Source organism: Corvus kubaryi, unplaced genomic scaffold, assembly GCF_017639235.1.
Source record: "Corvus kubaryi isolate FWS band 111438036 unplaced genomic scaffold, C.kubaryi_AGA036_p1.0 37391, whole genome shotgun sequence".
NCBI lineage: Eukaryota > Metazoa > Chordata > Aves > Passeriformes > Corvidae > Corvus > Corvus kubaryi.
The window spans coordinates 1,560,016-1,570,561 of NW_024581130.1; the positions used below are offsets into that span (position 1 = coordinate 1,560,016).

A 10,546-nucleotide genomic window follows, 5' to 3' on the forward strand; every position below is an offset into this window, starting at 1 on the left:
TGTAAAAGACACCGCGGGCAGGCTCTCTCGAAACCCTTGCAGAAGAGGGAACTCGGTGGTACTTTCTAGCTGAAAACCGAGGGGGATAAAGGAAGATATACTGCTCCGGCATTGCCACAGCCGCGGTCTCTGACGCCTCACGCCGGCGGGAGGCCGCAGGGCTCCATGGCGCCGCGGCCCGGGACTACCGCTCCCAGCAGCCACCGCGACCGCCCCGCCCGGGCCCGCGCATGCGACCCTGAGAGGGCACACACCGCCTCCCCTGCTAACGGGTAACGCGCCTCCCAGCCCATTGGCTGATACCCGCCGGAACCGGCCGCGCCGCGATGCGCTTCGGGAGTTGTGGTTTTATTGCCCCCAGCAGCAGCTGACGTAAGCGGGGCGGGCGGGACATGCGTACTACCGTTCCCAGCGTGCCCCGCGCCGCCCGGAAAGAGCCGTCAGCGGCAGGAGCCACGGGCAGACATGGCGGGGCAGATGGCTGTGCTAGGTGAGGCGGGGGCGCGGCTGGGCTGGGGGGTCTGGGGGTTGTGGGGGATTTTGCTTCCGCTCTCGCGTCTTTCTGCCGCCGGTGTCGCCCCGGATTGGCTCTCCAGGGTGGCACGGGCTTCCCGTGCTCGGTGTGTTCCGCTGCGTCCAATTCTGGGCTCCTCTGTAGAGGAGTGATATGGAACTCCTGGAGCGAGTCCAGCGGAGGGCAAAAAAGATGATGAGGGGACTGGACCTTTTAGAAGAAGAGGCTGAGGGGGCTGGGGTTCTTCAGCCTCGAGAAGAGATGACTGAGAGGGGACCCCATCCATGTCTGTCAGTGTCTGCAGGGAGGGCTCAGAGCATGGACCAGGCTCTGCTCAGTGGTGCCCAACAATGGCACAAGAGGCAATGGGAGAAACTGATACCCAGGAAGTTCCACCTGAACATGAGGAAGAAATTCACTGTGCAGTGACCGAGCACTGGAACAGATCACCCAGAGTGGGTGTGGGGGCCCTCACTGGAGATATTCCAGAAGTGTCTGGATGCAATCCTGTACCGTGTGCTCTGGGATGACCCTGCCTGAGCAGGGGGATTGGACCAGATGACCCACTGTGGTCCTTTGCAACCTAACCCGTCGTGGGATTCTGTGAAAGCCAAAGTGCTCAGTGGCACATTGCTCAGAAATGTCTGGAAAGATTTGCAGCCCAGAGCAAGCCAGGGCTTTCTGACCCACCCTTCCCTGCTGGGAAAAAAAGAGGTCACCCACTCTTTGAAATTTAAGCTATTTACATTTCTTGTTGAGATTTTGTTTGTTGATGCTTTTTTTTGTTAATCGTCTGATGCGTTACTTGATGCTGGGTGTTGATTATAAATAAAATTAAAACAAAATCAATCAATGAACTCTTCTGCACTTAAACTGGTCTACCCTTTGATTTCAAGGTATGGAAAAGATTCAGAGGTGTGGGGAGATACTTTTTTGGGAGCTATGGCTGAAACAGAATGAATTAGCATGGGTTTGTCTCCCCTTATTTTTAGACTTCTGGCGAAGCTGGAGGTGTTGGAATTGGGAGTTTGTTGTTTCACTGCGATTTTGTGCAGCCCCATTAACTCGATGTCCTTTCAGGGTCATTCATAGGGAGCTCCCCCACAAGTACTAATTAGGCTGTGTTATTGCAGTAACATGCAGAGAGAAATAGAATTATTACAGTGTGGTGATATTTTTAGCTTTGCCATCTCTTGGGGTTTTTTTTCTTAATCAGTTTAATATTTAATGCCTAAGATTCTTGAATTCTAGCCACTCTCTACTGAGAAAGAAATTAAAAACTAATTAGGTAGCTAAGCAGGCTCCGGAGTGTGAAATAAAGGTGCAGGGTGTCACACGGTGTCACTTGTGTTGACTTGTAGGCTTGCAGAGTGCGTCCTCTAACCCTGCTGTTCCCAACTCTGTGTTCCAGGCTCTGCTGTGCTGGCCCTGCTCTTAGCCAGCTACCTGGCACAGCAGTATCTGCCCATGCCCACCCCCAGAGTGATTGGGATCGACCTCGGCACCACCTACTGCTCCGTCGGCGTCTTCCTGCCTGGCACCGGGGACGTGAAGGTCATCGCGGATGAGAACGGGCACAACAGCATCCCCAGTGTCGTCTCCTTCACAGACACAGGGGTGCATGTGGGCTATGAAGGCCTGGAACTGGCTGATGCCAATCCTCAGAACACCATATATGATGCCAAGAGATTCATTGGGAAAATTTTCACTTCAGAAGAACTGAAAAGTGAAAGCAGCAGGTATCCCTTTAAGGTAAGCAGCCACCCCCTTCAGTTCCCTCCAAGCAGTAAGGTGCAGGACACAACCTGGGCTGGGCATGAACAGATCCAGAGCAGCCCTGGGAGAAGGACTTGGGGGTGCTGGTGGGTGAGAGGCTGGACATGCCCCGGCCGTGTGCTCTGGGAGCCCAGAACCCCCCGTGTGCTGGGCTGCACCCAAAGCCCCGTGGGCAGCAGGGCAGGGAGGGGATTCTGCCCCTCTGCCCCGCTCTGCTGAGACCCCACCTGCAGTGCTGCATCCAGCTCTGGGGTCCCAGCACAGCAAGGACAGGGACCTGTTGGAGCCAGCCCAGAGGAGGCCACCAAGGTGATCAGAGGCATGGAGCAGCTCTGCCATGAGGAAAGGCTGAGAGAACTGGGGTTGTTCAGCCTGGAAAAGAGAAGGCTTCGGGGTGACCTAATTGTGGCCAGCACCTGAAGGGATCCCACAAGAAAGATGGAGAGAGACTATTTACAAGGGCATATAGTGGCAGAACAAGGGGCAATGGCTTCAAACCGACAGAGAGTAGATTTAGTTTAGATATTAGGAAGAAAGTTCTTTACTGTGAGGGTGGTGAGGCACTGGAACAGGTTTCCCAGGGAAGCTGTGGATGCTACATCACTGGAAGTGTTCAAGGCCAGGCTGGATGGAGCTCTGAGCAACCTGGTCTAGTAGAAGGTGTCCCTGCCCGTGGCAGGGGATGTTGAACTACATGACCCTGGTCCTCTCCAACCCAATTCTATGACACTTGAAATTTGTGGGGGTGATTGGCTTGTCAGACCTTGAGTCATTTGGCTCAATCTGATATGCCTGAAAACCATAAGAGGTATCCAGAGAGAGGAAGGAAATGGTTGTGGAAGTTGTGTACCTCTGCATGAGAGCTGATTATGATTTTCCAGAGGACCCTGTGTTTTCCTACTCAGAAATGTGTTTCTGGGTAACTTTCTAGTGCCTTCTCTGAAAGGATAAATTTCAACTTGAAATGCTAACTGTGCTTTTCTGAAACTTTATTTCTCCCTGAAATTGTAAAATAAAAACACAAACAAACAAACAGAAATCAACAGACCTTCCCCCCCAAAAAAACCCAAAACCCAGACAAGTTTAAAAGCCACATCTTCTCTGTTTCCAGTGTGTTTTTTCCTTCAGCACTTTACTACTTACTTGACCAGCAGCAGAACTCGGAAGTTGCTTTAAAAAAAAATAACCTGCATTATATGAGCATGGTGCAGAATTGGTTGAAAAAATAAAAAATTTCAGGTAGTGCAAGTGATCTTTGAAGTCCTTTTAATTTTTTAATATTGTTAAGAGAAGCTGTTCCAGTACCAAGCTGTTTGTTTCCTTTCAGAAACCTGAAAGGTAATCTGATGATTAAAAAAGCATCCCTTCTGTCTTTGAATGTGATGTTGGAAGTTGATTGCACAGTTTCTAGGTCCTAACTTTTTTTTGATGTGTTTTACTGGGGCACAGTGGGTGTCACTTGTTTGGATATACTTGGACCCTGTAAGTGGCATGTTTTGCACAATCCTCCTAATCAAGGAATAAGAATGATCCAGAAACGGCAAAAGCACATTTAAACTTTTCCAGAATAAAGAGACTGCATGCAAATAAACATTTGGTGGGAGCAGGGTGGGGTAGCATAGGAAAAAGATTTCTCACTTGGAGGTTGTGTCGCTTTATCCTTCTAGATTGTCAACAACAATGGATTAGCTGAATTTTCTGTGACAACTAATGAAACCTTTCACATCACTCCAGAGCGCATTGGCTCTAAGCTGCTGCTGAAACTGAAGAAAATGGCAGAAGCCAACCTTGGCATGTCCATTTCCAAGGCAGTCATCTCCGTGCCAGCAGAGTTTGATGAAAGGCAGCGGAATTCTACCATTAAAGCAGCTAACTTTGCAGGTGATGTCTCTCTATTCCAGAGTTTTTCTTGGAGACTTTCAGGTCTATTTCACTGACAGTAAGGTCTTTTTGGAGGATACAGAAACAGTGAATAAGTGACAGAGAAGCTTAGAATGGATTTATTGTGAGGAACAGCTGAGAACTTCTGAGTACCAACAGGTGCAGCTGGCTAATGCAGACATAGATGGCTGGAAGAAGTAAGCTTTACTTCAAGGGAAAATAGTCTTTTTGATAATCTCCAAATAGGGAGACTATATAGAACACCCTTGGACAATAATTTAAACAGAAATAGAATGCATGAAATAAATCTCCTTAGCAAGGTTTCTCTGGAAGCAGTGTGTTTGGGCAAATCATGGTTCGTGATTTCACCCTGATGTTGAAGCAGTACTATTTTAGGATTAAATAAGGAAAAGAGTTCATTGGATATTACTGCTTAGAAAACTACTTCCTTTAGATCTGACACTTAAGGTGAGTGTGGTTAAAAAACCCCAACAAGTAATGGCAGATGTCATTCTGATGTAAGAACTGCAGTTTTCTGAAGTGTACCTGAGTGTTGCTTGTTGTCTCTGCTCTTCGTAGGGCTCAGCGTTTTGCGAGTAATCAATGAGCCCACAGCTGCTGCTATGGCTTATGGACTCCACAAAGCTGATGTGTTTAATGTTCTGGTGGTGGATTTGGGTGGAGGAACTTTGGATGTGTCTCTGTTGAACAAGATGGGAGGGATGTTCATCACACGAGCCATGGCAGGTGAGAAAGACGCTTTTGTTTCTCAAGGAGTGGGAGGCAAGGTGCCTGAAGTTGCCATCAGAGGGGCTGTTTAAACATACCAACCACGTCACAGAGTGTTTTCCCCAATGCATTCTCAGCTGCTTTTCATGCAAAATTAGGTTTGTGGCTGGTTTCAGCAATTAAGACCACAGAGGGGTAAGTTGTGGTTTCATTTTATCCACGGCTGTTAACTTCTGTGCCCACTAATAAAGTGCTGGTGCATATTACAGTTACTTTCACTGGACTTTTGGCAGGGTGGGGTTGTTAAAAAACTTCCTGTCACCTTTTTCCAAACTGGGAATACTTGGCAAATCACTGACCAGTGCTTTGGTGTATCCTTGCCTTATGTTTGGTGCCAGTTCAGTTGAGCAGGGTTTGGGAATGGGCAGAGTGTTAACCCAGAAGTTTTGTGATTGGTGTATGAATGATTCATCATTGGGCACAGAACTCTGGCAGCAATGTTGGGTCAGAGTGTAGTGAAGACACAGGCTTGTTTCAGCTGGCCTGCATGCACACAGCCCTGAAGTGCAGTGCCAGCTGCCTGTGTTGCCTTCAGAGAGCAACTTCTGATGTGAGCTGCTGTTGCTGCTCAGTACAGTTAGAGTGGACCAGCAAGAAAGATTCAGCAGCTTCACTCTGATTTAGTTAGACAGAGGTCCACTGAGTTACTGTTTTCAGTCGAAACAAAACAGTGGAAATTATTATCCAGCATGTGTGCAGTGGACAATTTTGTCTTTTGTCACAGCTCTGAGAGCTCATGTGCTTGTGGTCCTTCTGTGATTGTTCTGGCCCTTGAGCACCATCTCCCAGTGAAAGAGAATCAGTGTGCTGCTTTCTGAGGCTTTGAAGGTGCTCTGTCTGATGCTTTCTATTCTCATCTTACAGGTAACAACAAACTTGGAGGACAGGATTTCAATCAGAGGTTGATGGTGTATTTATATGATGAGCTCCGTCAAACGTATGGTTCTCTGCCAACACAAAAAGAGGAGATTCACCGCCTCAGACAGGCCGTGGAAGCAGCTAAATTAAACCTGACTGTCCACGAGGCAGTTACACTGAGGGTGCTCTTGACTCTGCCAGCAAACAAGCTTACAAAAGAACTTGGACAAAGCCAGGTAAAAACAAGCAGTGCAGTAGAAGGCGAGGTCCCACAAAACACAAAAGACCTGAAAAATCTTGGAGACACTTCCAGAGTAGATGACAACTTTGTCAAAGTTGTGTTTGAAACAGAAATCTCTCGGGAGCTGTTTGAGATGTTAAATGAGGACCTTTTTGAGAAGATTCTTGTGCCCATTGAACAAGTGTTGCAGGAAGGCCACCTGCACAAAGCAGAAGTGGACGAGATTGTGTTAGTCGGAGGCTCCACACGGATTCCCAAAATACGTAAAGTTATTCGGGACTTCTTTGGAAAGGAACCCAACACCTCTGTAGATCCCGACCTGGCCGTTGTGACGGGTGTAGCCATCCAAGCAGGAATTCTTGCTGGGTCCTGGCCTCTCCAAGTCAGTGCTGTAGAAATCCCTAACAAGCATTTACAGAAGACTAATTTTAACTGAAAAGAAACTCTTCCCAGTTGCATTCCAGCTCTCCAAAAGGATCCATGCTTATCTGACTGGCAATGGAACCTAATCTTAGCTGCATTCTATTCAATTTTCACCTGTTGCAGTTAGGTGTTACTGGACACCTACCTGTGCTAAAGCTTGATGTTACTTTAAAGGTACAAACGAGTTCTGAAGTGTGCTGTGTTTACTTGGAGATGGGATATTGGATGAAAATGATGAAAGTGCCAGTGATGACACACCCACATTTTCTTGCTAAATTTTATTAGCAAATCCTGGAGTGGTGTGTGTTTAAAATATAAAGGGAGTGTGACCAAAGGTTTGAGATGATGTGGTACTGTGGTATTCCTGGGTCCAATGTATTTACTTGGAAGGACTGTGAAGCAGCGTTAACGCACAGAGCACTGGCAGTGTTCAGCTTACACTTACTTACTAGATTGAGCCATTTGAGCATTTAAGCACCTTTCCAAAAGGCATCTTGCAGCTTAAATGAGACTGAGGCACTCAGTTGATTCTTCTGCTGTTCATAACAGCATAATGGTATTGCTGAGCCTCTGGCAAATTGTCCCATGTTTAGGAAACCTTATTGAAAACGTAGCTCTTGCCAATGCAGTTACTTGGTCTCCAAGGGCTGCATTCCTGACCTGGCTGTGATGGTTAAACACAGGTGCTGCTGTTTTACCACTGATGTTCTCCACAGAGAACGAGGGTGTATTGCCAAATATTCATACCTGCCCCTGCCTTATTTTAAAACTGCGGTGATTTTATGTATCTTGAAGCCACACCTGCCTGTCTTCCCTTGAATTTGACCAACACGAATTTCATCATTGTGCATTTACAAGTGAGTGACATCTTCTCCCTGAAGTACCCCAAGCCATACTGTCCTCAGGGAGAAAGTGTGGGACAGAAGGGATGGCCTGGATGAAATGGAGTTCCTGTAGTCCCAGTAAATGAAAATTGACCCAACTACTTTTTGCTTTTTAGCTCTTACGTGATTTAAGTTTTGTCACATCCCCACTCTAAACTGAACAGAGGTTGTAGCTGTCCTATTGGGAAAGAAGCAGTGTGTGTAACTCAGGGTTTGAGGTGGCACTTCCTAGGACTCTCTTTTAGGCAAATAGGTTGCTATCCAGGTATCTTGAAAATGTGTGAGGATAACAAAGTCACTGATCTGAAAAAAACCTGAATTGGTGACAGTTCTCTCTTTGGAGGGATTAAGCAATAATCAAACACCAGTTAATTCTGTTACCTCCATGGAACTTCCTACAAAAAAAACATGTCATTCAGCTAAGACTGGTTTCAACATCCATCAGCCCAGTCTTTATCAGGTAAGCTCTAGTAACAGGTGGCTTTAAGGATTTTTCTTGTCTTTTCCAGAATCCTTTTGTTTGTATTAACCTTGCTAAGATGAAGTGTGGGGCTCAGATTTATTGTTTTAACCTATGACTATATTAAAATAGGCTTATTACTCTCCTGGCAGTAGGCCTGATTTATGGCAGTGCCATAAATCAGTTGTGCTGATTCAGCTGTTTGCATAGCTATTGTCTAAATGCACCTTTGAAGTAATCCAATTAAAAACCTCTTAAATTGAATCATAGTTGCACACAGCCATTCCATCAGCATTGTTTAACTTGACAGACAATTCCCAAGGTACTGCTAACATCTGTTTAATTTCCCTGAGTTGAAAACCAAAGTGATTTTTTTATTTGAGGATTATTTTTTTCCTTTGTGCCTCTTTGAAAGTGACCCCAACTAAGTCTGTATGGAACTTCCAGTAAGTAAAACTCCTGCAGTGAAAGAAGTGCCTCTTTAGTGACACCATGGATGAATGCCAATATCCAGTACAATCCTCAGTTGCTGTTGGGGCCTTTGCTTTGCAGATATAAGTGTGTGTGTTCAACATCTGTACCCATGTCTTTAGAGTCATTGTGGCCTTTCCTTCTGCGCTGCTGTAAGTTCATCTCAAAATCCACTGGAGTTACAGTAGGACTTTGGTCTTCATGTCTTCAATGCACTGTGTAAAACAAGCAGACCTGGATAGAAACAGAACCACATCACAGTGAAGTTAAATGACTAAAAGCTTTTGCAGTTTTGGGGCAAGTTAGGTAGGAGCTGTTAAAACTCTCAAGGAAAACAAATGAAGTACTTTTTTCTTTCACATCCTCCTTCATGCTGGGGGAGTTAAATCTGCTTCATTGTTAATCTGGGAACTGGAAGGGAAGGGCAGGTTCTTTACTTGTAAAAAAAAATTCACAAAAGGGTATTTATTCAGATTTCTATGCAGGTTGGATTTTTTAGCAGAGAAGTTACTGTGTACATTGGATATCACAATACATCCTTATTTATTAAATTTTCTGAATTATTTATTTTGTAACTTTTAATACTGTATTTCGGCACAAACAACTGATTTTAAAGATGAGTCCACTGCACTAAGTGGATATTTCCAGGTATGCACATGGGCTGCTTACCAAAAGTCTCTCTGTAAAAAAGTTGATATTTGAAGGCTGAAATCTTTCTCTATAATCCTTATGGTTGCCTGTGGTGGTAGGTCTGTAACAAATTTCTCTAGCTAAGGCTTATTTAGCAAGTTGAAATTCTGAAAGCATCAAGAGGCCTCAACAATTGTGTGTTCCTAAATTGTTTCCCAGTGCAGATGATGAAATGCATTTTATAAATAACATTTTAGAATGTTTTTAATAAAAGCAATTTCTATCCCTTGGATGTGTCTTCTTTCACTTTCTCAAGGAAATTCTGTGTCTTCCTCAAATTCCTTTGAAGGGTAGAAGATGAGGTTGTGTCAGCTGTGAGAGAGTTTCTAGATCTGTGTTGTCTTGGAGAGTTGTAAAGTCTGGAGAGCCTGAACAATTACAGTGTTTCATAAATGTTTCAAAGCTGGCAAAAAGCAGAAATGTCTCTTCCTATGAGGGAAAGGGGGAGTTCCTGCTCAAGTTCTTTGCAGTTTCTCCTGTGATACACTGCCAGGAAAATGTAAAACAAGGGCAACAAGCAGGGCTGAGGGAAACAGCTCCTGAGAGGGTGGTGCACGTGGGATTTTTTAATGCTGTGGGGAATGAAGTGGGAGCAGAGCATAAGTGGGTTCTGCTCCATGCTCATTCCTTGTGAAAAGGAACGCTGGAGTCCTGGGCCCTTATGAGCCTCATTCTTCAGGTCTGCTCTGGTCCCCTGCCTGTCCCACTCTTCCTATGAGTGGTCCCACAGGACAAGACTGGAACCTGATCCCCAAATACCAAGGAGGCTCATCGCATTCCTGTTTGGAGGAGGAGGAAGGTCAGGGGGGTGAGGTGTGTGCGGAGCTGCAGAGCTCCCACGTGGCTTTGTGCTGGCTGGTGCCCTGGTGTTTGGTGGGTTGAGTCAGTTCTGAACGCAGCCAAGTGGCCCTTCCTGGTTTCCTAAACTGAGTCTCCAACATCAGGGGTGTGAGGAGAGGAAAGGCTACAGACCCTGGCTGATGTGCTTAAGGCAAAAGTGCCTTTCCTTGCCCACCCTAAGCCTGTTAGGGGGATTGCTTTGGTAAGCTGCTGCTGCATGGAAACACAGCAGGAGCATTTCCTGCTACTCCTGCCTCCTCTGCACCCCCTTTTCTGAAGTTATAGTCAAATGTGAGGGGTACAGCTTGCTGAAAGAGAAGGAATGGCTATTTGGCTTTGCTAGTCCAGCACCTTCTTTCCTCTCAGACTTTGGCATTGTTCAGTCTGCAGCTCTCCCTGCTGCAGTCTGAAGGTATCTTGAAGCTGAAAGATTATGTTGGCCTGGAAGTAAACACAGAAAACCCTCCTCCTCACAAATAAAAGTAAATAAAGTAAAAATTACCATGCACTGATGCCTCTCCTCAGACAGTTTTCTCTGGACCTTGCAAAAGGGACTGGTCCCTGAGGTACTGAAGGCTACCTCTCCTAGCCTCTGTGCCCGAAACTTTCTACTGGGCAAGAAATTAAGATTGTACTTGATATAAACCAGGTGTCAATGCTAAACTAATGTAACAGGACTGTAGCCAGGAACTTTATTCAGTTTGTTGGGGTTTTTTTAG

General features: G+C 45.9%; 1 protein-coding gene across 1 annotated transcript; it reads left to right on the top strand.

Moving 5' to 3' along the window:
* Positions 1–424: 424 nt before the first annotated feature.
* Positions 425–9,217, top strand: HSPA13 (heat shock protein family A (Hsp70) member 13). Its single transcript, XM_042037915.1, has 5 exons — positions 425–490; positions 1,926–2,266; positions 3,958–4,171; positions 4,751–4,918; positions 5,825–9,217. Exons 1-5 carry the CDS (start codon positions 466–468, stop codon positions 6,493–6,495), a joined length of 1,419 nt encoding a protein of 472 aa, XP_041893849.1. The 5' UTR covers positions 425–465; the 3' UTR covers positions 6,496–9,217.
* The last annotated feature ends 1,329 nt before the right edge of the window (positions 9,218–10,546 follow it).

What these genes read in the sequence shown, in the direction of transcription:
- HSPA13 (XM_042037915.1), top strand. Translation starts at nt 466, where the DNA reads ATGGCGGGGCAGATGGCTGTGCTAG. An exon ending in GCAGCAGGTATCCCTTTAAG is followed by an intron (nt 2,267 to 3,957) that starts GTAAGCAGCCAC and finishes TTATCCTTCTAG; the next exon opens with ATTGTCAACAACAATGGATT. An exon ending in TAAAGCAGCTAACTTTGCAG is followed by an intron (nt 4,172 to 4,750) that starts GTGATGTCTCTC and finishes TGCTCTTCGTAG; the next exon opens with GGCTCAGCGTTTTGCGAGTA.